Raw genomic sequence first — 26,820 nt, 5'->3', positions numbered from 1 at the left:
GGGAACCGGCACCGCCCAGGCCACGCCCCCGCCACCCCGGCCCTGCCCCTCATGTGACGACAGCGCCCCCGCCCCCGCCGGCTCTTGCATCACGCGCCGGCCTCGCCCCCCAGTCCCCGGATGAGGCGGCCCCGGCGGGCGCGCGCGGCGGCGGCTGTGACAGGGGATGCGCTCCGGTGAGCGGCGGGGCCGGGCCCGGCCCGGGGCTCCCCGGGCGGCCCCAGCGAGCGGGGCCCGGCGCGGCGGGCGGGGGGCGCGGGGCGGGCGGGGAGGGGGCCGGGGGTGCTGCGGGCCCCGCTCCGCGCCGCGATTGGCTGGAAATTGACAACGGGGCAGGGCCCGCCCCCGGGCCGCGCCATTGGCTGCGGGCGCGGCGGCGCCGCCTCCCATTGGCCGCGGGCGGTGTCAGTCACGGCGCGGTCCCGCTCGGCCGCCGCCCTGGCCGGTCCCCGGTCCCTCCGCCGGGAGCGGCGCCGGCCCGGCCGCGCCGGGGCTCGGGGCTCGGAGCTGTCCCGGGCCCTGCCCGCCGGGGCTCGGAGCTGTCCCGGGCCCTGCCCGCCGCTCGGCCGGCCTCGGCGCCCCGCCTGGGCGTTTTCCCGTCACCGGCAGCGAGCTGGACGCGTGGTTTGCGTCTATTCTCGTAAAATCCCCGATCGATCCTGTGCCCAGGGCGCAGCGTCTTTTTCAGGAAGAAATTCCTCCCGGAATTGGTGCTGGGATGCTGGAGGGGAAGGGAGGAGGTGATGGAGTCATCCCCGCGGGGGTGCTGAGGACAGGCCGGGGGAGCTCAGTGCCGCCTGGCTGACATGGGTGTTTGTCCGTCGTTCCGTCCGTCATTCCGCCAGGGTTTCTCTGCGGGGTTGGTATCCTCCCCGAGAGCCCCGTGTGCTGTGCCTGAACGTGCCCTCCCGGGTGACGAGCGTGACCCGAATTGCAGCAGACGGGCTGGAAGGATGCGCTGGGAGGAGAGCAGCGACATCCCCGAGCCAGCCCTGCTCTCCCAGCGGCACAGAGCCGAGCTATCCCACCGGCACAGAGCCGAGCTATCCCAGCGGCACAGAGCCCTGCTCTCCCACTCACATCCCTGTCCTTCCTGAGGGATGCTGAGCTCTGCTCCCACCGGCACATCCCTGTCCTGCTGTCCCTGGCACGTCCCTGTCCTTCCCAGGGATCAGATCTCTGTTCCCCCTGGCACATCCCTGTCCTTCCCAGGGATCAGATCTCTGTTCCCCCCCTGGCACATCCCTGTCCTTCCCAGGGATCAGATCTCTGTTCCCCCCCTGGCACGTCCCTGTCCCCAGGGGGAGCAGAGCAGGGCTGAGCTCTCCCACCCACAGCCAGCTCTGCGCTGGGAGTGACTCAGGGCTTCTCTCTTCCCCCTGCCTTGACTTGCTCACAAGTGCAGGGGTTTGGCTGCCTGTGGCATTTGTTGCCCGAGAGGTGGTTAAATACAAGAAACTGCTGTAGAAGATAATACTGGATACTTCAGATACTTTTCTTTCTTCCTTTACATTTTTTTCCAATCCCCCCTCAATAAACAATGCCTTGTTGAGGAAGGAATTGTTCCTGCTGAGGGCTGGTGGCCTTTCCAAGGTCAGTGTTTTGTTAGAGATATCAGTAACTCTAAGAGGAAGAAGCTGTCCCACGGCAGAAAAGAGTCTGGGAAGATTTTAGGTATTTTGGAAGGGGCTGCCCAGGAAGGTGGTGGTTCATGGAGCTCCTGGATGTGGCACTCGCTGCTCTGGTCTGGTTGACAAGGTGGTGATTAGTCAGAGGCTGACTTGATGATCTCAGAGGTCTTTTCCAACCTCAATGATTCTGTGCTTCTATATTTCTTTATTTAAATGTCAGTTTGGTGTGTTGTCAGTTTGGTGTGTTGGCAGTGTGGCTGCACAGACAGGCTGGGTGATGGTGCCAGTTAACTGTGGCTGCACAGGATGTGGCAGAGTGGGTAAAGAGTGTGGGTCTGGGATTAATAGTGTTAGATCTGCTCTGGAGGAGATCCCCTGTCCTGTTTCCTGGCTGGGCTGTGCATTTCTGTACTGTTGTAGATGTGGAGGCAGAGTCCTGGTGAGAAGGTTTAATAATTTAATTAAACTTGTCATTGGGAGTCCCAGAAGTGAAGGAAGAGGCAGTGTTTGAGTCAGTGTTTGTCAGCCTTCCTCCCTCTTCAGGGGAAAGCCCTCCCTTTTTCCCCCTGACTCTTTAGAGTTTGCAGATACGTCAGATAATTCCTCATTTGGTGGAGAAGGACAGAGAAGAGAAAGGAAAATAAGAAAGTGGAGAGAAAGCACGAGACTGATGATGTCTGTGACCTTGGTGTCACAGGGAATCTTGTCTCTGCTGCTGGCAGCAGGCTGCCAAGAAGTACAGGAACAAAGCACAGTTAATGCCCTCAGCCCATTACATTGGTTTTTTTGAGGTGCCAGGAAAGTCAGACTGCAGAAAGGAAATGGTATTTTTGCAGCCCTTGATGTTTGTGACACCGCAAACATCATCAAGATAAACTGGGGAATGTGTTCACAAGCTGCCTGCCCTGCTGGGCTGCCCTGACCCCAGGCAAAGCCAGACCCATCACAGCAGATTTTTCATGATGTGCTCGTGTCCCTCCAGGGCTCTTCTGTCCCCATGGCTCAGTGGAAGGTTGTGCTGGTTCCTTCTCCTGATCAACACAGGGTTTGGGGGGATACTTTGTTTAATATTCTGTTTAATATTCTGTTTACTATTCTGTTCAGAGTCCCTCTCTGCTGGGGGCTGCTCTGGGATCCATTTTGGGGGGTATTTTTCCAATCCATTTTACCCCCCAGCACCAGTAGAACTTCAGGGCTGTAAAAGCAACAGAATTCATTTTGGCAGAAATCCTGCTGAGTGTTTTTCCCTTGGAATTTCTGCTGGTCACTGTGTGGTGTCCAGAACCATGTCACCCTCTGGCCACTGCCTTCCAAGGAGGTGTTGTCATTGTGGTTTGGATTGCTGGGGTAGCAGGGAGGCCCAGGGGACCTGGAGCTGTCCCTGGTGCAGGCTGTGTGTGCCACAGCCTCCCAGTAAAGCCATTGCTGCTGCCTGGGATGATGCCCTGGTGTTCCTCAAGGCCTGAACTGAAAGCAGCAGAGCAGTGAGGGTGGAGGTGGCTGGGTGGGCTCAGAGGGCTCCAGGTGCCAGCTGCCAGCCTGCTGTGGGTGGGTGTCGGGGTCTCTCGCTGCTCACAGTGACCCCAAGAATGTTAAAAGTCTCTTTTCCCAGCCTGGCGCTTGAAGAAGGAGTCAGGCCTCTTCATTTCTCGGTCTCAAGGTTGTTTATTGTTTCTTATCTATAAAATTCTTTCTCCTGCCCTGCCCAGGCCCATGCAGGAGGACAGACAGAGGCACTGTGCCTGCCCCTGGGCAGGGTTATGTCTTTATACTAAAAACTACCTGTACAATATTTACAATTACTTCCCAATACCCATCACCTGTGTTAGACAGTGAGCTTCTACTCTAAACCAATCCAAAAGTGCCACCATCACAGCAGAAGATGGAGGCCAAGAAGAAGAAGGAGAAAGGCTGGACATGCCCAGATCCCTCCATCTTGCCCCCCTGAATCCCCATTCTAAAAACCCCAAAATCTACTTTTCCACCCTGTGATAACTTCACTATCATTCTATTTAATTTGTCATGGCTTGCAGATCTTCATCCAGGGTTGGTAATTTGCTCCACAGGTCATAACCAAACCCACAGGTGTTCTGGGCTCCGTGCCAGGGTCCCTGAGCCCCCTGGCAGGGTCCTGGCCATCCTGGACAGCCACAGGGATGTGCTGGGTTCTGACAGGTGAGGATCAGAGCTCCTGCTGCCCGTCACACATCACCAGCCTGCCCAGGAGCGAGCAGAGGCTGGGGCAGGGACAACAAATCCCTTTCACAGGCTGAATTTCCTTCTCAGTTTGCTGTTTGCTCCTGTCTGTGTGGATTCATCCCTCTGGAGTTCCTGGGTACAGAGCTGGGAGCAAATTGTCCCCGTGCTCAGGCCAGGGTGTTCTGGGACAGGGACATCTCCAGGAGCCTTTCCTTCACCTCGGCAGGTACTGAGCCTGCAGCAGCAGCACCAAACTCTCCTTTTTTAGTCACTTCAGTGAGGTTACTTGGGAAGGAGCAGAGGTCAAATGTCTGAAACTTCCTGTGTTTGTGAAAGCAATAAATGTTTTTAAATAGAAAATTCTGATACTTTTGGTATTTGTAGGTTGATTTCTGAGAAGAGGCTCTTTGCATCAGTGCCTTTCTTCTGGTTTCAAGGCCTCTAACCCAGTGCTGGATCACTCTTCAAGGGTTTTCTTGTGACTGGATATCAAATATTCACCAGACAGATGAGTCCTGGCCATGTGGTGCAGAGCAGACATGTTATATTTGATTAATGAGGCTTGTTGAGATAACAAGGCTCTGCTGTGTGGTGCTTGCTTTATCTTAAAGGCTTTTCTGAATTTGGCACCAAGTTCTGCAGGTAGGGTTGGTTATCTCCTGCCTCCTGTGCTGCCCAAATTGGAAATGCAGGATTTATTATTGCAGCAGAGCGAGGAGCGTTGTGCTGACGCTGTGCTCGCCGACTTTCTTCTCTTGCTGACAGCTCCCGTGCTGCTGTTGTAAGAGGGAAGGAGGCATTTGTTGTGGTTCACTCGAGAACATTCAGTTCAGAAATAGAACTGCAGGGGAAGGTTCACTTCCCAGAGGTTCAGTTTCATCCCAGCCGGGGATGCAGGCACACATCCAGGCACGGATGGAAATCCGCCGGCTCCTGTTCCAGCAGGGGCAGAACAAGCCCGAATTGATTGGTGAAATCTGATCTGTGCCTTCTGCTTGTTTGTTTTCCATCCTGGAATAAGACAGTGCACGTTTGCCCTGAGTTTTGGCTGAAGGGCTCTGGTTGCCTTGCTGTGAGTCTTGGTTGGGTTTGTGGGGAGGAAGTCAAGAGCTTCAGGAGCTGGAGGTTACCTGTTGGTCCTCATGGTTTGAGAAGGTGAAGAATGATGCAAACGAGATTTCTCCTGCTTTTCTGCCCATGAATCAGCAAAAAGGAGGGAGAGGAAGGAGAGCTGGCTGTGGACAGTCCTTGCTGCTGTGCATGGCAGCTCTGGATGGTGCCAGCCCTCAGTGACAGCGTCATTGCCTCGGAGAGGGGGGACTGGCAGCCAGCAGGCACTTGGGCACTCTGTGATAGCCAGGGTGGGTTGTTATCTCCAGAGCTGAAGGCCACATGTGAGCTTGGCAGAACTTCTTGATCAAGTCCTGTTTGAGCTGGTTGCTTTTTCAATTCCAAAGGTCAGTGGACATTTGTGATGCCTTGAAGGGAGGGGGGATCAGCCAAGCGTGGCTGGGGGACTTCAGCCCTGTGGTTGGTCCTGTTTGAGTGGCCTTGCTTTGCTTCTGCTTGAATTTTCATGTTTGGCGTCTGAAAATCTTGGGCAAAGGGGGTTGTGAGGAAGAAAGCGGAGAAATATGCAGAAAAACAACCTGTTCATGAAGATCAAATAATATTCATTCTCTTTATAGGGCAGTATTTATTTGATGATCTCAGAGGTCTTTTCCGACCTCAATGATTCTATATTTCTTTATTTAAATGTCAGTTTGGTGCGTTTGCAGTGTGGCTGCACAGACAGGCTGGGTGATGGTGCCAGTTAACTGTGGCTGCACAGGATGTGGCAGAGTGGGTAAAGAGTGTGGGTCTGGGATTAATAGTGTTAGATCTGCTCTGGAGGAGATCCCCTGTCCTGTTTCCTGGCTGGGCTGTGCATTTCTGTACTGTTGTAGATGTGGAGGGTTTAAATGGGAGGGTGTGAGGCAATTAAAAGCAGGAAGAATTCATTCTGCAGCCGCTTGGGATGCTGCAGGTACATCCGGGGTGAATTGCAGTGCTCAAAGTCATCCCTGCCGTGACGTGCGAGGGACTGGGTGACTTTGAGAGCAGGGAGGAGTGGATTCCCCTCTGCGGGAAGGGGTGGGTCCCAGCTGAGAGTCGTGTTGGATTTCAGGCTGAGTGTTTTGGTCTTGGATTTCACCCCAAGCTTGCCTGCAGTCACATGGAGAGCCTGGGGAGCTTGCTTAAGGTACTGTGTTACACTTCAAGCTGTGTTTGTGCTTTCATGCCTTAGCTGGAAGGTGGCTCCAGAGACGTTTGAATGCAAGATTGCTTAAATTACTTGGAAAATCCTGTCTGCATGTTAGTTTGGGTATTTTTGGTGCATTCTTGAGCCTCTGGCTCTCGTGATATCTGCAGGATACTGCTCCTCTCATTTTAAGGATGCTTTCGAGGTGGGAAAACAGATTTGTCCTGGACAAACCCCTCTGGGTTTAGACAAGTTCTTAACCTCCAGACTGTGTGTTTTTAGACTCATTGCAGCATGGAGAAGTTCTTTCCTTTTCTCAGTGGAGAGTTGCTGGGTCCTGCTGACTTTGTCGGGGGGGTTTGAGAGGAGCCCCCATGGTTTGAAGGTAGTTCTTGTCTGGGAGCAGCTTTGGAGCTGGAGCTGTGCCCACGGAGCTGTGTTTTCCCAGGGCACTGTGTGAATGCTAAGCTGTGTTGGAATGAATTTGAGGGGGCAGCAGCATAAGCCTGCTCTCATTTTCCCTGGAAGACGCTGCTGCATTGTCTTGTCTGCTCCCTGAAAGCCTCAGTGTTGTTTGTCAAAGGCTGGATTCTGCAAGTGCCACGTATGCAAAGAAGCCCTGAATAGGAAGGACTGGCCGTGCTGGTTCTCAGCTCCTGACAGAATTCCCAGGGCCAGGACAACAGGCAGCGGGCTGAGGCAAAGCAGTTTTTGTTAAACTCTTGGTATTCCGTGGGCATCCGCTCTCCCACACATGGGATCTGTGGAGCTGTCTGGCTGTGCTCTGATAACTCCTGGGATTTGCTCTCTGCTTGCACAATCCATCTTTTTGTGGATGCTTCTGAGGGAATGGGCAGAGGTTGGCAGAGTGAAGGATTTTCCCATGGCCACCACGTGTGTGCTGGGAACAGGTCTGGAAGTGTCAGCATCCCCCAGCTTCCAGGTTGGTATTTTGGCTGTGAAGCACCGTGTTTGCAGGGTGGCTGTGTGCTTTAATCCCTTTGTCCTGCCCCTCATGGGAATACAAAAAGCAGGATAAAATAGAAATAAAATAATAAAGAGCATGAAAAGCGGGATAAAATAGAAATAAAATAATAAAGAATACGAAAAGCGGGATAAAATAGAAATAAAATAATAAAGAGCACGAAAAGCGGGATAAAATAGAAATAAAATAATAAAGAATACGAAAAGCGGGATAAAATAGAAATAAAATAATAAAGAATATGAAAAGCGGGATAAAAAGAAATAAAATAATAAAGAATACAAAAAGCAGGATAAAATAGAAATAAAATAATAAAGAATACAAAAAGCAGGATAAAATAGAAATAAAATAATAAAGAATACGAAAAGCAGGATAAAATAGAAATAAAATAATAAAGAATACAAAAAACGGGATAAAATAGAAATAAAATAATAAAGAAGACAAAAAGCGGGATAAAATAAAATAATAAAGAAGACAAAAAGCGGGATGTGGGTGCTGGAGCTCAGCAGTGCACGCTGGCATTGACACCTGCAGCAGGGATTCATGCAGAGCAGTCAGCAGATCCCAAATCCCTGCTGGTGGCATTAGGGGTGGTGAGACACACGGAGCAGGGGCAGTCAGGAGCCACCCCCCCCTCCCCAAGCAGGATGAGAGAGCTGGCGAAGATCTGGCAGGGTTGGGAAGGGAGAATTCCTGCCCGGAATTCCTGAGGCAGCGCTGGGCTCAATCTCCTCCCTCCAGTGTGTGGAAGGAGAAGGTGCTGGACAAGGAGTGGGGGGCAGACACCTCCTGTCCTTGGGAGCCCCAGGCAGCCCCTCCTGGTCTTGCTGTGCCTGCAGGGATCCCTCAGATGCTGATTTCCAAGGGTGTGCCCCATGTGAGCAGACAGGAAGGAGTCTTGTGCCTTATCTCAGCTACTTCTAGGAAATGATGTAAGACACTTCCTTGTACAAGCTTTTTTCTAGCCACATCCTGAATTTCACTGACAGCCTGCTTGGCTGCTCACCTTTTGAGCCCAGCTCCTCCTGAGCTGTGGGAGCTGAGCCTGTGTTGTGCTTTACCTGGTTTATTCTGGGGTGAATGTGCTCCCTGCTGCCCTGAGTCCCTCTGCTTAGAGCCGGTCAGGGAAAGGTGGAGGGGTTTGTGAAAGGGTTGGATCAGTGTTGACAAATGCTAGGGACAGCAGCCAGCAGTGACCTGTCCTGGCAGTGGGAACCTCTGCCCAGGAGCTGCTGGGCACCCCTGAGCTGTGCCAGGAGCTGCTGGGCACCCCTGAGCTGTGCCAGGTGTCTGCTCCAACACTCCAGGAGCTGCTGGGCACCCCTGAGCTGTGCCAGGAGCTGCTGGGCACCCCTGAGCTGTGCCAGGTGTCTGCTCCCACTGCCCAGGCAGTGCTGGGCACCCCTGAGCTGTGCCAGGTGTCTGCTCTGTGCTCCCACCGTGGAACTGCAGCAGTTGGGGCAGGAATACTGAACTCCACATCCACAGCTTCTGCACAGAGCTCGGGATCTGTCCCCGTGGAGTGACTGAGCTGCCTTGGTAACGGCTGATGCAAGCGCTCCCAAAGAAAATCCAGTCTGAAATTGGTGATGGGAATGGCTCCACAGGTACTTCTCATTTCCTCAGTGCAGGAGGGGAAGCCCCATCCCTTCTCCTGAGCCATGACATGTTTGCTTGTGCAGCAAAGCTGTGCAGTTAAATAAACCCAGTGTGAGACTGGAGGTGGTTTTGAGGTGCTTGGCACTCTGTGGATCAGTTTGCTCTTGGCTGGTGGCAGCTGCAGGCTCAGCTGGAGAGCCAGTGTGCCACTTCTGCCTGGCTGTGCTTGGCCTGGCTGCCCTCTGATGAAAGCAGGGGATTGTTCTGGCCCACTTTGAGGTGTCAGAAATGTGGGTCACTGAGATACAGAGCACATTAGTGTGACTATTTTAGCCTGAGGGGACAGGCTTGGCTGGGAAGTGATGGCTGTTAGAGTCAGGACTTTTAGGTCAGCTCTCCTGATCAATGGAATTGGTGCAGGCGTTGTTCACAGCCTCTGCCTGCAGCTTGGCTTCACCCCGTTCTTTTTCAGGGTGGTGAGAATTTGAGGCTTGGCTTTTTGAGGAGAAAAAAATGAAAAAATGCCCTAAAGAGCTGTGGGATTGCTTGGGGAGGGCTCAGCAATGGTGCATCTCCTGGCTGGGGTCTGAGCATTCTCCTGGTCCTGCTCTGCATTTTACCTCCTCCATCACCTCTGAGACCTGGCGTGTGCTGAGGCCTCTGATGTGTCCCCTAGACCACAGAAAACCATAAAAACCCCACCAAAGGTATGTTGGGGTGTGTTTCCTGTGCTGGCTGATAGCCTGGGGAGGTCCAAGAAAGCAGGATCCTCATGGAGAGGGGACCTCCAGTGCCTTGGTGTGGGAGACTTCTCTGAACACTCCTCTGTGACATGACCATGTCATTTCTGGGACAGGCTGATCTTCCTTGGGGCTGGCTGATAATTCCTGTTACCTGCACGTGACACAAGTGGGAATCAGCCAGGACTTGCTGCAGGAGGAATAAGTTGAGTTTTGATGTGCACACAGAGCTGTTTGTGCTTACCTCCCTTGCAGTGCTCATCCTCCTTCCCTGCTCACCTTGCAGCTCTAAAAGCAGCCTCAGTGCAGTCACTGTGTGGTGGCAGGAGGCAAAATCTCTTCAGAACATTTAATGGAGTGAAGTGGAAAGTGATAGAGCTGTAAATTTGAGTGTGTGAGCAGCTGTGGGCCTGAGAGGGCTTGTGGTGTGGGAATGTTTCATCACTCAGGGTCACTAATTGTGGTGATGTTCACAGGGGTTTTAGGATGAGGGAAGAGATGAGGATCTGACTCCATGTTTCACAAGGCTGATTTATTATTTTATGATATATATTATATTAAAACTATACTAAAAGAATAGAAGAAAGGATTTCATCAGAAGGCTGGCTAAGAATAGAAAAAGAAATGATAACAAAGGTTTGTGGCTGACTGAGACAGTTTGGAAAGCTGGCTGTGATTGGCCATTAATTAGAAACAACCACATGAGACCAATCCCAGATGTACTTGTTGTATTTTATAGCAGCAGATAACCATTGGTTACATGTTGGCTTTGAGGTCTCTCAGCTTCTCAGGAGAAAAAATCCTAAGGAAAGGATTTTCCATAAAAGATGTCTGTGACATCGTGGCAGCTACAAAATACAACCAGACCTCCTGCTCTCATTCCAGGCTGCTCCAGGAGCCCTTGCAGAGGCTGGCAAAGTCCTGGGGCTCCCTGGGGCAGCTCTGAGTGCTGGGTGAGCCCTGGCAGGCACTCCTGGCACCTGGCTCTGGGTGCCAGTCCTGGTGCCTGGAAAGCCCAGGACTGAGCAGAGGTTTTGGGTTTGAACTGAGTGTATCCCTGTGTTTGTGTCCTGCAGGTCGTGTTGATCATGGACAGTGAAGAAATCCCTACTTTTTCGAGTCCAAAGGAGGAAACTGCCTATTGGAAAGAGCTTTCCTTGAAGTACAAGCAAAGGTATTGTGGATTTGCAAGCTGAATGTGGTTCTTAATGACCAGGATTTGGATCTTAATGATGGCTGTTAAATCTGTTCCTCTGCAAGGCCACACCAAGATGGTTATTAGATACTTCAGAGAAAACCTGTGAGAAGAGAATTCTCTGGAAAGGATTTCCAGCTTTAAAATTTCCATCTCTGTGGGAGCTGAGTGTTTCTTGCCCAGTGTCACCATGCCAAGAACTGCAGGCTATGTTTTGAGCATGTTTGAGCAAGAGCAGAGCCTTTTCATGATCATGTGCACCTTGGTGTAATTAAAGTGCTGCCTTGAGTGGGATCCTGATGTTTTATCACAAGAAGGCGCCTTTGGGCTTGCCTTGTATCATTCCAGCTCCCTCAAGCTTCTTGTAGTGGAGTTACTGGTATGAAAGGTGCCTGATTTGATGTCTGCTGCATTTTATCCAAGTGTTCCATACTCCTGGTCCTGCCTGTGCCCGTGGTTTGCATCAATTCCAGGGCTTTGGCACCCAAAGTGCCGGGAGAAGCTGCAGCTGCTCTCTGGAGCAGTGCTGTGCATCTGGGGGGTGTGCTGAGGTTTATTTGGAGTTAAATCCCTCTCAAACCCAAAGAGCCCAAGCTCCAAGTGGGGTTTCTTGTTTGGTTTGGGGTTTTTTGGGAGGGACACGTTGGGAATGTGGAGGGGCCTGTCCGTGTGGAGAGCCCTGAGCTGTTCTTGTGGGTCAGGAATTCCATCTGAGGCACCACTGGATGTGGGTCAGGAATTCCATCTGAGGCACCACTGGATGTGTTGTTGCCCAAAGCCTCGGTGGTTTCCTCTGCTGCTTGCTCAGGGCTCAGCTATTACGTGTGCTAAAGATGCAAATTTAATAAGCCAAGTATGTGGGGTGGCTACTTCTGGTATTTAATAACTCACAGTGGAATGAGGTAGGCATGTCCTGCCCTCCTGACTCTGCATGATTTTTACTAACTTGAATTTTCCAGCTGGTGCAGAGATGCAGAAACTGTTGTTCTCTCCTCAGCTGCTGACCAAAATCTGGTTAAATGTTTGCTTAATTCATTGTGCGTTCCATGAAGTCTGCCAGCAGTGAAAGCTAATGGAGCACAAAGTGCTTCTCAGGTTCCCTTGAATCCTGTAAATAGCTTTGATTCCACACAGGCATTCCAGGTGGCTGCTGGGTTTGATGTAAGAGAATTAATTTCCTTCAATCACTTAGCTTAATGCAATTTCTCTATTTTCCCATTTTTCTTTTTCCCCTTAGAGGCCTGTGGATGACACTTGAGTGCTTTAAAACTCGTGGTTTTCAGCTTTTCCTTTGAGAAGAGCTGCAGTTTTGTTGTAGCTTGGGAGATGCTGGCTCTCCCACTGATGCAATGCTCTCCTTGCAGCTTCCAGGAGGCTCGTGAAGAGCTGGCTGAGTTCCAGGAGGGAAGCAGGGAATTAGAAGCTGAGTTAGAGGCACAGCTTGTGCAAGCTGAGCAGAGGAACAGAGACTTGCAAGCAGATAACCAAAGACTGAAATATGAAGTGGAAACATTAAAGGTAGGTTTGCTCTGTGGTTGTGCTGCTTTTCCTCTCAGCTCATCTTGGAGCTCTTCTTGGATTGTCTGGGCTGCTTTTGGGCACTGAATATCCAAAGGAAAAAGGAGTTGTCTGGTTAAGATCCACACTGAAGCATGGCATGTACCCCAAATAAGGCCAGGGACATTTCTGGCAGAATTTTTCTCGTTCACGTCACGAAACTTGGAGTTTGTGCTGCTTTGAATTCCCCAGGCTGTGCCAAGGAGGAGCTTTATTTGTTCCACAGGGAGCAGCAGCATAGCAACAGGGCACAGCACAGGGGCTTGGTCAGGCCTTTCCTTGCACACCAGTCTTGCTGCCCTCGGGGCCTCCCTGGTTTCATGAGACCCCAAAGAAAGCAGAAATGGGGTGATTTGTGCCCATTTTCAGGGAGCCTCCACGTCCATTCACAGCCTTATCTGTGGAGCCAGGAATTGCTGAAGGATCTGCATGTGCACAGGGGGGCTCTCAGTTGATGCCTCTGTGCTAACAAGTTCTTGCCTCCTTGAAATCTTGAAAAAGCATCCTTTTGGGCAGTCTTGGCTTATTTAGTGAAGGCAGAGGTTAGAAATTCACTCAGTGGAAGGAGGGTTTAAGGGATTGCCTGGTGTCTCCAGTCCCAGCTGTACTTGCAGTGTCAGGATGTGTTCTAGGAGCTCAGGAGTTTCTCCGTTGGCTCTCAGAGGGTTTTTGGCAGTGAATTCCTCACAGAGGATGAGTCTGTGGGCCTGGAGGTTTTGTGACAGATCTCAGTGGCCCATTTTTGACAATGGACACATCAGAATATCTGCAGTGGGGATGGGTGCTGGCAGGGCAGGGGCACAGAGGGGAGGCTGGCAGGGCACAGAGGGCACACAGGGGAGCCTGACAGGGCACAGAGGGCACACAGGGGAGGCTGGCAGGGCACAGAGGGCACACAGGGGAGCCTGACAGGGCACAGAGGGCACACAGGGGAGGCTGGCAGGGCACAGAGGGCACACAGAGGAGCCTGGCAGGGCACACAGAGGAGAGGCTGGCAGGGCACAGAGGGCACACACAGGGGAGGCTGGCAGGGCACAGAGGGCACACAGAGGAGAGGCTGGCAGGGCACAGAGGGCACACACAGGGGAGGCTGGCAGGGCACAGAGGGCACACAGAGGAGAGGCTGGCAGGGCACAGAGGGCACACAGAGGAGCCTGGCAGGGCACAGAGGGCACACAGAGGAGAGGCTGGCAGGGCACAGAGGGCACACAGAGGAGCCTGGCAGGGCACAGAGGGCACACAGAGGGGAGGCTGGCAGGGCACAGAGGGCACACAGGGGAGGCTGGCAGGGCACAGAGGGCACACAGAGGAGGCTGGCAGGGCACAGAGGGCACACAGGGGAGGCTGGCAGGGCACAGAGGGCACACACAGGGGAGGCTGGCAGGGCACAGAGGGCACACAGAGGAGGCTGGCAGGGCACAGAGGGCACACAGAGGAGAGGCTGGCAGGGCACAGAGGGGAGGCTGGCAGGGCACAGAGGGCACACAGAGGGGAGGCTGGCAGGGCACTTGGATTTCTCGCTGCCCTCCTGGAGCAGCTGTCAGGTCAGTGCAGGCTGAGGGGAGCAGATGCAGGGCTGCAGCCCCAAGAGGCAGCTGTGCCATTCTGCACTGAGGCCAGCTCTGAGGCTCACAGCCTGCTCCCTTTCCCTCTCCAGTTTCTGCTCTGAATTACCAGCACTCCCAAACCAGCATTCTGCACACAGAGTGACTCTTTTTTTGTCCCCTTTAGTGCTGATGGCTTGGCCAGTGCCAGCAGCTGATGTTTATCTCCCTGTCCTTTGTTTCAGGAGAAACTGGAGCACCAGTATGCCCAGAGTTACAAGCAGGTGTCGTTGTTGGAGGATGACCTGAGCCAGACCAGGGCCATCAAAGACCAGCTGCACAAATACGTGAGGGAGCTGGAGCAGGCCAACGATGACCTGGAACGTGCCAAGAGGTGAAGGCTGCAAACCCCCTCTTCCCTTCAAGTTTGCACCACAAAGATCTTTGCTACTCAGCTCGAGCGTTTCATTGCTCCTTAAAGGGAAAACATCAAAAAAACCCCAAACACCCTCAAGATTTTGGATTCCTTGAGCAGTGCAGTTGCCCCTCAGCAGCAGCTGGTTCCTGATGCAGCAGGAGGGGCAGAACCAGTGCCCAGAGCCAGCCAGGCCCCTGCACTGCCCCTGGTATTTGTGACTGATATTTGTGGTGCTGCTGCCTCAGAGCCCCTTTGAAGTCAGAGTCTCCTGCTTTCCATAGTCCTGTTCAATCAGCCAGGCCAGAGCAGGGTCCTGGTGCCTTCAGAGCAGCTGGAGGGAGCAGCCCTGCCCTTCCCAAGTGCTGGAATGAGCAGGCTGCTGCTGGCAACACCCGGTTTGGGAGGAGGTCATGCTTCCCTTCTGCTGAGTGGGAATGCTGCCATGGATTCAGGGAGAGCAGCAATGAGCCTCTGGCCATCTGGAGAAAAGGTCTGAGAGCTGAGCCCTGTTTGCACAAGGCTCTTTAAGCTCATGACTGACTTTTGGCACTGGTTTTGGGAGGAATTGTGTCTGAGGTAATGTCCCAGTGCTCTGCTGCCCACCTGGCTGGGCTGTGCCTGTGCAGAGCCCTGAGAGCACAGCCCCACCTGAGCTGGGCTGGGGCAATGTTCCTCACCCAGGGTCACCAGATGTTGAATCTGCAGGCAACCATGACATGGGAAGAGATGAGAATCTCAACTTCATGTTTCAGAAGGCTGAAATATTATATTATATTATATTATATTATATTATATTATATTATATTAATTTTATTTTATTATACTATATTATATTTATTATATTATATTTATTATATTATACTTATTATATTTTATTATATTACATTTATTATATTATGTTATATTATATTATATTTATTATATTATATTTATTATATTATATTATATTGATATATTAAAACTAAACTAAAAGAATAGGTGAAAGGATTTCATCAGAAGGCTTGAAAGGAATAGAAAGGAATGGAATGAATAATAAAATCTTGTGACTGCTCACAGCCTCAGCACAGGTGGCTGTCATTGGTCATCAAGTAAAAACAATTTCACATGCTGGGTGAACAATTCTCCAAATCACATTCCAAAGCAGCAAAACATGGAGAAGCTGAAGCTTCCCAGCCTCTCAGGAGAAAAGATCCTAATGAAAGGATTTTTCATAAAATATGTCTGTGACACTGATTAATGCTCAGCTTTGGAACATGGCTGGGGGAGAAAGGAGCTCTGGGCTGGCTCCTTCCCACATCCTTGGTACCTCTCTGAGAGCCAGATGCTATCGTGTTCTTCCCATCCTTTTCTCCTGCTCCTTTGATGACTCCTTTCTCAGAAGCATTTGCATGGCTTTCAGATGCTTCCCTTGAACACAGCCCTGCTAACATTTTCCTTCTGTTATGCTTCTGAATAAGCTTTTATGCTGGCTGAGCTGAAGAACCTAATATTCTGGATTTTGTTTCTAGGGCAACAATAGTTTCATTGGAGGACTTTGAACAAAGGCTGAACCAAGCTATTGAGAGAAATGCATTTTTAGAAAGTGAACTGGATGACAAGGAGTCATTGCTGGTCTCTGTGCAGAGATTAAAGGATGAAGCAAGAGGTATGGCTGGTCTGGTTGGTTCTGGCTCCTGGTGCAGGGCTGGGTTGCTAAAAGAGATGTGCAGCAAGCAGAGCTCATGTTTCTAGAAAGCCTCACATGATGAGACTTGAACTGCATGCTTCAGGTTTTACTGACAGTGTGTTCTTTGTACGTCCAGTGTAGCCAAAAAGGAAAATTTCCTCATTTAGGGCAGAATTAATAATTGGTGAATTCAGGATTTTTAACACAAAAATACTCTGTTCCACAGACATAAGAGAATTGAGGAAGCTGCTTCAGAAGTTCCTCTTGCTGTGGGTTTACAGGAAGGGAGAGCACAGGAAATGACAGGGAAACACAGGATAAATGATCAAGTAACTCTTAAAAGAAGTCTTCTATGTTCCTTCTAAGCAAATTGCCTTGAATATATTATTTAAGATGTTCTGGTAAAGGCTGTGTTCAGACCTGTGGGAGATGTTTGGGATGGTGTCCTGGGATAAGAGCAGGAATTGGGGATTCCCCAGTGGATTTCACATTGAGGATGCTGGGGAAGCATTTTTACTGGTGCTATAAACTGATTTCTCTAACAGTGGAGGTTTCTGCTCATAAGCCAGCCAATGATGGCTTTAGAGGTTGGTGGTTTGCAGCTTTGTTCCCTAAATGAAGCTTTCTAAAATATTTCCTCATTTAAGGCCTGGAGCTGCCTGACAACAGGCTGGGATTTTTGGTTGCTGTTCTCCTTTTGAACCTTTTTGAAGCAAATCCATGCCCCGGAAATCAGGAGCTTTATTGGAAGCACAGGGATTTTGAAATAAATGTGAAGAAAGAAATTTTCTGAGGAAGTATATGTATTGTAATGTGAGATTAGGGCAATAAAACTGGAAAAATCAGCAAAACCCAGGAGACTGTTTTCTAGAACACTGGAACAATCAGCAAAACAGACATCTTGTTTCTTAGATGAGTCATTTGGACATTTTTAGCATTTTGAGTTATTCCCCCTGGCAGCAAGCAGGAACAGTAGCCTCTAAAAGAACTGGTACTGTCCAACTCCAGTGTGACATTTCTGACTGAACAGCCTCAGGTCCTCTTCTGGGAGCCCAGACAGATCCTCACTTCAGCTCTGCTGTTTTACCTAAAATCAGCTCTAAGTATTTGTTACAGCCTAAAAGCTGTGATGTGCAGGTAATTTTGCTTTTGTACCAGACTGAGGCAAGGAATAGGAGATGTGTGAAAATGAAGCAGCTCTGCCCAAAAAGGAACAACTCACTTGGAATGTTTGTTTGCATCTTTCTGAGGATTTGACAGATCCATTGCTGGGCTGTGCTGGCTGTCCCTGGTAGCAAAAAGCTGTGGAAAGGGAGGGGATAAGCTGCAGTCTGGGGAGGAGGTGAGAGTAAAGCCAGGCTTTTCTAAGGCCCAGTCCTTTCCCTGGCCTTTGGACTGCTCTGTTACTTGTCAGGGCATCAAGAAATTGGATGCAACCCTTGGATTATTAACTGGGAGGAGAATGTAGGGAATGGGAAGCACAGGAACAGGTCACTGCTCTGTTCTCCCAAGCTGGGCTTGAGCAGGAGCTGGGCTCAGCAGCAGCAGCAGCAGCAGCAGCAGCTCCTCTTTGTGTCCAGCTGCACTTTTGGGAACGTGGAGCTCACACTGCAAAGGGGGAGAAATCCTGATGTAAATCAGCTGCCCCCATGCCAGGGACATGAGCTGTGTGGGGCAGGCAGGGCTGTTTGCTCTGGGATGATGGGGAGGCACAATGGGACAATGGGGTGGAATGATGGGGTGGGACAATGGAATGGGACAATGGGGTGGGACAATGGGGTGGGACAATGGGATGGGACAATGGGGTGGGATAATAGGGTGGGATGATGGGATGGGACAATGGGATGGGACAATGGGACAGGGCTGCTCTGAGGGGTGTCCCCACTCCTGGAGGAAGCAGCAGCAGGCACTAACCCAGGATTGGTGGGAATTTGCTGCTGCTGGCCCTCCCAAATGAACAGCGAGAGTGTTTGTGAGAGAATCAATCACTGATGTGGGATTTTGCGGGGTTTTTTCCTTCTCTCGACCCTCAGACCTGCGGCAGGAGCTGGCTGTGAGGGAAAGGCAGCAGGAGGTGACACGGAAATCAGCACCCAGCTCCCCCACTCTGGACTGTGAGAAGATGGACTCAGCTGTCCAGGCCTCTCTCTCCTTGCCAGCCACACCTGTTGGAAAAGGATCAGAAAATAGTTTTCCCTCCCCAAAAGGTACCATGCATAGCAATGGGGTCTGCCCTTAAGGAACCAGAGGTGGGTGGGGTGTGGGTCTCACACCCTCGCAGGTGTGTGTTTGATCCCAGGGCAGCAGCAGTGCATTTCAGGAGTAAATAGCCTGGCAGAGGACAGGGAAGCTTGGGCACTGCCTCTGGGGGCAGGCAGGGTTTGCACCCTGCACTGGGGCCCTGCAGACATTTGGGAATGCAGGGGAGTGCAGGGACTGATAATTCTGCTCCATGTGCAGCAGCAGTGGTGGGTGAGCAGGCTCAGGAATGTGGAGTCTCTGGCACCACAGTGACTTCTCAGGGGTCCTGTTTCCTGTGTGGGGCAGTGGGATCCCAACCCCTTTCCCATCTGGAGGCTCTGGGCAGTCCCAGGGATTAACAGTGGGTGTTTCAGAGGCAGCTCTGGCTGCTGGGATGGATTGCAGTCAGTAGCCTTGCAGATGGAGAGGGCATGAACTCTGCTGGGGGGGCTGATGGCAGCCAGGGCAGGAATTAAGCTTTATCATCCTCACTGCCTGGTGATCCTGCAGTTACTGTGGGTAATTGTATGAAATGTCTGCAGCAAGACTGTAGATATGTTTGGGGTTTGTTTTTAATGTAGAAGCTGATTTATTTAAATTTTTGAAAAGCCTGGGCTGTGGAGGAGTGAAGTAATGAGAGGTGTCTGTGTTTGCAGCTATACCAAATGGGTTTGGAACCAGCCCACTCACTCCTTCAGCTCGAATATCTGCACTCAACATCGTGGGAGATCTGCTACGCAAAGTGGGGGTGAGTGCTGAGCTCTGCCTCTCCCTGGGGCTCCTGTCCCTGTGCTCCCTCACAGCACAGCCTGGGCCCTGCTGGGTACCTCTGGAGCAGCCAACTCATCCATTCACTGCTTAGGAGTTGACAATGCTTTATTTTTTAAAATTATTTCGATTTTTAAAGCCTGATCCTATGGTTCTGAATCCAGTTTGGAGTGACAAAATTCATATTTGGAATAAAAAAATTTTCAAGTGCTGGGTTAGACACTGCCAGCTTGTTCTTACCTTAACTGAGCCTGCAGCTTCCTCTGCTTGGGCTGCAGAGCTGGAGCTCAGGCCCTGGGTGAGCAGGAGCTGGGATCTCCCTGCCAGGGTGGGACAGCTCCTCTCCCATGGAGATCTGCCACAGACACTGAAAGAAAAACCAGCCTGGAAACCTTTGGTAAGAAAGCGAGAAAATAAATGAGGAGAAAGCCAAATGCTCCCATCTGTGCCTGGTGGGGAAGTGAAATGCATGAGCCTTTAAAGGGATTACACTGTCAGCAGAGAAGAACTGCTCTAAACATCTGCTGCAGTGCTGCTCGGGAGCCAGGCTCTCCCCCTGGAAGCAGAAATCACTTTTGAGCTGCCAGGAGCTGCTCTGGGCTGTGGAGCTCAGGGCAGCTGTGGCTGGCTCTGCCCTGTGCCCTGGAGCCAGGCTGAGCTGCAGACAGCTCACACGGTTGTTTCAGCAGGCTTGGACATGAAAAGCGCCCTGGCAGCTCCCCTGGGAGCTCAGGGCTGGTTTGAAAGGGCAGCAGGACAGCTGGGGTTAGCAGTGACACGTTTCACAGGGGATCATTGTGAGCAAGAGTCTGCCGGGGATTTGGGGAGCTTAGTGCCAATCCCTGTGATTACTCTGCCAGGACAGGAAATGCCAAATAAGCAAACTGCTCTCCCAGCCTGCCTGAGCCACGCTGGGACAGGGCTCTGGAGCACTCTGGGGCTGCTCACTCATTTGGGGCTGTGCCCCATCCCAGGCTTTGCACTCCTGTCTCTGCAGGAGCTTTCCCCTCTGCTTCCCTGCCTGCAGCTGAGACAGGGCTCAGGTCCCTGCCTGTGGCCAGGGGACAATCTGTGACACCCAGAGTTAGGTTAAATAAACTTCCAGGCATTCCTAGGAGTGTGCACAGGGCTCACTCACCTGTGCAGAGCAGCAGCAAACCCCACATTTGGGGAGATGGATTTCAGGCCCCAGTGCAGGAATTTGCAATGTTCTGAAGGCTGTAATGAGTGAGGGCTGTGTGTTACACCACGTGGATCTGCAGGATAAGGTGGATATTCAGCCTCTGATGGGGGCAGAAAGGGCAGGTGATGCTCTGGACTAAAGAACAGAATCAGGATGTTGCTCCTCCTTCCAGGAGTCACTGGCACTTTACATGGGAGGGGAAAAAAACCTCACCAGGCCTGTTTGGAGGGGTGGTAGTGAAACTTTACAAATTGACTTTATTTTGCAAGCCAAGATTAAGAAAGACATTCCAGGAGGCATTGTCCTGGTGAAAAAAAAATCCAAATTTCCATGTGCCCAGTCCCTCTCAAAGCTTGAGGATTCTGCTTTAGACTCTCAGTGCTCTGATCAGCTCAAGGCAGCTGCTGAGGCAAGAAGTTCGGGTAACTTCTGCTAGGGTTTGGCTTCCTTATCTTGGGTAATTATTTCAGAGTTCATCTGTTCTCAAATCTGAGCCCTCGTGGAGCTGAGTAATGTCTGGCAGTCTGCATCAGCATCTGTGTGTTTCCTTTGTGGTGGGGTGACGAGGAAATGACAGCTTTGTTCCCATTTTATTGCCAAGGGTGATCACACCGTAGTCCTGATCGTGGCAGCCTGGGGCTCATGAGCAGCGAAATGCTCCCTCTTCATGGTGCCACTTCTTTAACACTGTTCTTTCCTCCTCTTTCACAGGCCTTAGAATCCAAATTAGCTGCTTGCAGGAACTTTGCAAAGGACCAGGCATCACGGAAATCCTACATTTCAGGGAACGTCAGCAGCGCCGTGCTGAGCAGCAACGGCACCAAGTACCCACACCCAGGGCACACGTCCTTCTTTGACAAGGGGTGAGTGAGTCAGGCCCTGCTGTGCCCTCAGGGAGCCCTCTGGGGCCCTGCTCATGGCCCCTGCTCAGCCCCCACAGCTCTGCTCTAGGGGGAGCAGCTCGTGGAGCGAGGGCTGCAGGGATTTCTGCGAAGCGGGGAGAAAAGCAGGTGTGGGGTGGCAGTGCCAGTCCTGCCCCATCTCCTGGTGCCTGTGCCACCCCAGGCAGTGGGGAATGGACCCTCTGAGGGCATCTGCCTGATCTGGTGGCTGTGCCAACCCCAGGCAGTGAGCAATGAGTGCCAGTGAGCCCTGTGAGGGAATCTGCCCCATCTCCTGGTGCCTGTACCAACCCCAGGCACTGAGCAATGAGTGCCAATGAGCCCTGTGAGGGCATCTGCCTGATCTGGTGGCTGTACCAACCCCAGGCACTGAGGAATGAGCCCTGTGAGGGCATCTGCCCCATCTCCTGGTGGCTGTGCCACCCCAGGCACTGAGCAATGAGTGCCAGTGAGCCCTGTGAGGGCATCTGCCCCATCTCCTGGTGGCTGTGCCACCCTAGGCAGTGAGCAATGAGTGCCAGTGAGCCCTGTGAGGGCATCTCAGGGGCAGAGGAGGGGGTGCCCAAGCTGCAGGCCTGCTCTGGGGAGGGGCACAAGCACAGCTGGAGATTCCCCCCAGAGCTGAGGGCAGGCAGGGACGTTCCCTGGAAGGAGGGAGGGAGTCCTGGTGCTCACACCCCCTCCAGGAGGGGAGGATGAACCATTGGTGCTGGAGTTTGGCTCCTCCTGGCTGTGGGCCAGCCTCGGAGCTGGGATTGCTGGCCTGGGAAGCAGGGCTCGGTGTGTGTCGTGCTCAGAGCTCCCTCTGGGATGCTGGCAGTGCTGCTGCAGGAGGGAGTCCCCAGTTCCTCACTGCTCAGGGCCGCAGAGGTGGAAAGCACGGAGTTCTCCAGTGGTGCTGAGGGCAAACAGCCTCCATGCTCCCTGCATGTTAAACCTCAGTGCAGTTCAGTGCTGGCACTCAGCACTTCCTCAATCCTGCGTTTATTTTAGAGAATGAAACCCGCTGGCTCCAACGTGGAAGTGCCAGAGCAGCCAGCTGAGCTCCCCACATCCCTCCTCAGTGGGGCTGGGAGGGGAGCAGGGCCTGGGAGCTTCTGCAGCACTGCAGGGGTTTGGAAAGGAAGGATTGAGAGCCTTGAACTCCGGTGCAGATCGGCCTCTGGGGCTGTGTGTGCTGCAGGGCTGGGCTGTGCCTCCCCAGCAGTGCCCCTGCAGGGAGCAGGAGGTGCAGGGCAGGGCTTCTGGCAGCTCTGGCAGGCAGCAGGGCTGTGCTGAGGTGTGCTGGGACAATAAGCTGAGTCTCTCTGCCGTGGGGGTCACTTTTAATTGTGCAGATTGTCATCAGGCTCCTTGGCAGGGCTGGGGAAGCCTGGAGGGAAATGCTGAGGGTGGGAGTGGACAGGACCAGGGCTGAGGTGTTCGTGTGCTTATCTGCGAGTGGCCAGAGGTGCTGCACGGCCCCCCTGTCCTGTCCTTGTCCCCTCAGCCCCTGGGCTCTCCCAGGCTGTCCCCTGAGCCACTCTGGGCCCTGGCAGCTGCACTGGGGGAGCAGCCCTGACCCAGGTGTGAGTGTGACCCTGCTCCAGGTGTGAGTGTGACCCTGACCAGGTGTGACCCTGCTCCAGGTGTGAGTGCAGCCCTGCCCCACTCTGCAGTCAGTGCCCCAGGAGCAGCTGGTGCTGGGTTTTACATTTTACCATTACAGCTCTGTTTGCTTTCCTCCTCTGCCATTTCATTGGAATATTTGAGGTGCCTCCAGCTCTTGTCAAGGCCCTGCTTTAGGGGAGGCCTGGAGCACAGCAGGGCTTGCCCCAGAGCTTGGCTGCAGACCTGGGGGACTCAGGGCTACCTGCTTGTTAAAAACTCAGCAGTGTCTGGTGTAAGATCACTTTCCTGCAGATTTGTCCCTTCAGGAGCATGCAGGTTCTGTCCAGATGCCAGGGAATGGCAGAACAGCACCTGAGGATGGTCCTCAGGGTGAATACTTGTATTTAGCTGTTGCAATTATTGTTAATTGGTTGTTAATGTCAGTCCAGTTTTGTCCAGGAAACAGAACTGCTCTGGGCTCTGCAGGCCCTGGACAGCCAGCCTGAGGTGCTCGTTCCCCTCCTGCAGCCCTGCCTGCCCCTGTGCTCACAGCTGATGCTCATTCTTGGCTGGTTTTGTGAATCCCTCGGGCTTTGTTTTAAGGAAGGAGCTGAAGTTCAGTGTGAGAAGTGCCTGTGCTCACAGCCAGCAGCCAGAGGTGCCTGCACTGGTACCCCCAGCCCTGACCAGAACACCAGGCTGGGAAATGTGGGTTTTCCCAGTCCCTGACCCATTGAGAGGTTTCCTGGGAGAGGGGAGCTGTGTGTGTGCTGTGCTGCCCCTGCAGAGCAGCCTCGCTGTGCAGAGCTCACTCAGCAGAGCTTTGCTGAGCCTTGCTTGGGCACCTCTGCTTGGCCCCAGCTGCTCTGTGCTCAGCAATGTCATTTTTGTGTGCATAAACTGTCCCTTTCTCTCCACTAGGCGTGAGAAGGTCATGTTCCCCACCTTGGTCATGGGTAAATGAATTCATTTGCACTGATTGGCTGCATGTGGTGTAACCTGGGGCTTGGGGCAGGGCTGGGCCTCTGCTAACTGCACGAGGGAGTTGGTAGTGCCACACTAATGGGCCCTGATCAGAGCCTGAGTGCAATTGCTCTTTCTCCTGACTTGAAGTAAACCTCTCTGCTGCTGTGACCTGTTGCAAACATAAGCCTGAGTGCTGCTTGCTTGGTTTAATTCTGTTTAATACTTTCAATAAGTGCATGTTTCTGATGGCACTGGTCACAGCAGGGGCGCAGGGCAAGCGTGGTTTATGGATGGAGCTCACGTGGAAGGTTTGGGATTTTCCTTCAGCATTTTGTGGCTCTTGACCTGCTGATGTGCAGTGGGTGGGCTGTGACTGGCAGGAAAGCAAACAAGGGCCCAGGGCGATGGCCAGGGCTGGAGCAGGGAGGGGACAGTGTGGCTGGGGACAGCAGTGTCCCTGCTCAGTGGCACTGTCCCTGCCCAGCACAGTGGGGCAGCTGCAGGTGCCCAGGTGTGCTTTGGCAGCTCCATTTCCCCTCAGGCCAGGCTGGTCAGCTCCAGGAAAATCTTCCAGCCAGGATTTGTTGGATACTGAGAGCTGAGGAGTCTTGGGCATGAGGTGCTAAGTACAAAATACAGCTTGAGATGCAGATTAATGAGTCCAAATTAGTAATCAGGGCAGAGAGGGGTTGGACATGGACACCAAGCCCATGGCACTGCAGGGACAGGCAGCCAGAGACACAAACATCCCTGAGGAACCAGTGCAGGGCCAGGAGCTCCCAGGAGATGTGGAGAAGCTGCTGGACCCCCAGGCTGCTGTCCCACACCCTGGGGAGGCAGGAGCTGCACAGCTCCAGGGGGGTGCTGGGGCAGGGAGCCTCTGCAGCCTGGGGTGCAGCACTGGGAGCCTCCTCTGCAGCCCAGTGGGGATGGAGGGGCACAGAGCCAGCTTTGCTGGGCTGGGACACTGCTGGCAGTGTGAGAGTGTGAGTGAGAGTGTGTGTGTGAGTGTGTGTGTGTGTGTGTGTGTGTGAGAGTGTGTGTGAGTGTGTGTGTGTGTGAGGGTGTGAGTGTGTGTGTGTGTGTGTGTGAGTGTGAGTGTGTGTGTATGTGTGTGTGAGGGTGTGAGTGTGTGTGTGTGTGTGTGTGAGTGTGAGTGTGTGTGTATGTGTGTGTGTGAGAGTGTGTGAGTGTGTGTGTGAGAGTGTGAGGGTGTGAGTGTGTGTGTGTGTGAGAGTGTGTGTGAGTGTGTGTATGAGAGTGTATGAGTGTGTGTGTGTGTGTGTGAGAGTCCCCTTCTGTCCACAGGGACACGAGTGCCCTGGCTCTGGGCACAGGGACACGGCTCTAACACGGTGTGCCAGGCCAGGGACAGGTGGGGATGCCCTGAGGGCTGCCCTGACCCTGCCCAGCCCCTGGTGAGCCCAGCAGGCTCAGGCTCTGTGGCCACTCGTCCCTGGCACAGTCACCTCAGCCAGGCCGTGCCAGCTCCAGCGCTGGCACGGGCACCGGGCCGGGCCCGTCCTGCCCTGCTGGCAGGGATGGAGGAGGGAAGGAGGGAGGAGCAGGGTCCCTGCGGGCCTGTCCTGGCTGCTGCTCCCCTAACGGGCTGTCTCTTGTCCCCAGGGCCGTGAATGGCTTTGACCAAGGGCCCCCCGGCCTGGGGGGCTCCCGCCCGTCCTCGGCGCCGGGAATGCTCCCCCTGAGCGTATGAGCCCCCGGGGCTTGGACTTGGATGCTTTTCTCAGCCCACCTCGAGAAGAACTGCTCCTGATTCCTCCCCATTGCCACCCCATTGCTGGAACATGGCCCTGAGAGGAGAGCCCGAGCCCTCCATGTCCTGTCAATACAGTTTGTTTTCTGCTCTCGCTGTAGTGGACGTTCTGTGCCCCGGCCCCACCAGCTGCCACCTCTGCTGTGCTTGGGGACAGTGAGTCCTGCTGTGCTTGGGGACACCGAGTCCTGCTCTGTCTGGGGGCCAGGCCCAGCTCACCCCCTTGGCTTTCCCTCTCCTCTCACTTAGGTCTGACAGAGCCTTGTCCCCTCCTCTGCCAGGCTCCCCTGCCCTGTGCCCTGCCAGGCCCTGCAGCTGCTGCTCTCAGACCTCGTGGAAGTGCCCTGGGGTGCCAGTGGTGGCCCTGGGCCCGTTGGCACTCGGGATCAGCCCCAGGCGCTGTCTCAGGAGCAGCTGCAGCCGGGGCAGTCAGAGCAGGGCTGGGTGAGCAGCTCCAGCCTGGCCAGGCCGGCTCCATGCCCAGGCTCTGTGCTCATCCCCGCCCTCCCTCCAGCTGGGCCTGGCACGGCTGGGCTGTTCTCCCTGGAGCAGGGGGGGCAGTGCCAGGGGCTGTGCCCTCAGGAGTGCCCAGGGCTGCCCCACAGCTGCCTGGCCCTGCTGGCCTCCGTCCCTCACCCATGGGAGCTTTAGGGAGCTGCTGTTCCCCTGGCCCCAGGAGCCCCTGCCATCACCCCGTGCTGTAGGACTGGACTGTGCAGCCTCACCTGCGGGCTGCTCTGACGCTTTGGGGCCACTGAACCTTGTGGGTCTTTCAGGCAACACATTTGTGTGGTTTCTCTGTCCATGTGCCTCAGAGTCAGTGGATTTTTATTCTGATCCAGCAAATGGAGCCAGGGTTGGAGCTGAGGGTTCAGCAGTCGTCGGTCAGGGGCTCTGCAGCTCCCAGGTGGTTGAGTTACAGATGCTGAGAAAAAAAACCCCACTGGCCCAGCAGTGGAGGTGGGATTGTCCCTTTGCCATTAGGGTTTGTATGGTCCTTCCTTCCTGTGCATCCTCTGCTGCATTTGACTGTTTACATTTGTTTTATTGTACATAGATTTGTAAACATAATACCTTTGCCTGAGGTCTTTGTACATAACTTGGGCTTTGTAGCTTTATTTATTCAGCCTCTCTCTGGCATGTTTCCATAGGATGTACCGTTCCACCCTGGTGCCACTGACATGATGTGGTTTCAAAAGAATGAAAACAAATGAGAGTAATCTTCCAAAAATAAAGTTCTTTTAATGTGGAATCAGTGGATTTTGCAGAACCAGTGGCTGTGGCTCTTACTTTGTCCAGCAGGGTTCTCTGCCAGCCCTGGGGAGGGGGGGGCAGCATTCAGGCAGTGCCACATTATCCCACACCCCTTCCCTTGGGATTGGTGCCCAGTTTGGGCACTGCTGGGGCCATCCCAGCCTCTGCTGCTGGGTACGTGCTGGAAGCCTCCAGCTGAGCCTTCCGGGGGATTTTTACTTCCTTAGAGCAGCTGGAAGGAGTTTCCTGTGCACAGGAGCCAGGCTGGGGCCCTTCCCGGGCTGCTCCATCCCTCCCTTCCCGGGCTGCTCCATCCCTCCCGTGCTGCTCCATCCCTTCCCTTCCCGGGTTTCTCCATCCCCTCTGTGC

At 53.2% G+C, this 26,820-nt stretch overlaps 1 protein-coding gene across 4 annotated transcripts; it reads left to right on the top strand.

The window, feature by feature from the left end:
* The first annotated feature begins 20 nt into the window (after window positions 1-20).
* NDEL1 (nudE neurodevelopment protein 1 like 1) lies at window positions 21-26,467 on the top strand. Of its 4 annotated transcripts, none has more exons than XM_071452830.1 (9): window positions 21-176; window positions 10,470-10,567; window positions 11,953-12,106; window positions 13,935-14,083; window positions 15,616-15,752; window positions 17,807-17,980; window positions 18,671-18,762; window positions 20,677-20,828; window positions 25,050-26,467. In XM_071452830.1, exons 2-9 carry the CDS (start codon window positions 10,482-10,484, stop codon window positions 25,135-25,137), a joined length of 1,032 nt encoding a protein of 343 aa, XP_071308931.1. In that variant the 5' UTR covers window positions 21-176; window positions 10,470-10,481; the 3' UTR covers window positions 25,138-26,467. The 4 variants fall into 4 exon arrangements, with proteins under 4 accessions (XP_071308931.1, XP_071308932.1, XP_071308933.1 ...); XM_071452831.1 differs by lacking the exon at window positions 21-176 and adding an exon at window positions 5,265-5,287; XM_071452832.1 differs by lacking the exon at window positions 21-176 and adding an exon at window positions 5,937-6,072 and having other exon boundaries at window positions 26,349-26,467.
* The last annotated feature ends 353 nt before the right edge of the window (window positions 26,468-26,820 follow it).

Source organism: Agelaius tricolor, unplaced genomic scaffold (assembly GCF_023055355.1).
Source record: "Agelaius tricolor isolate 1412-34295 unplaced genomic scaffold, bAgeTri1.0.p SCAF_35, whole genome shotgun sequence".
Classification (NCBI taxonomy): Eukaryota; Metazoa; Chordata; class Aves; order Passeriformes; family Icteridae; genus Agelaius; species Agelaius tricolor.
The sequence above is the reverse complement of the archived record's forward strand: the minus strand, read 5'-3'. Positions and strand labels throughout refer to the sequence as shown.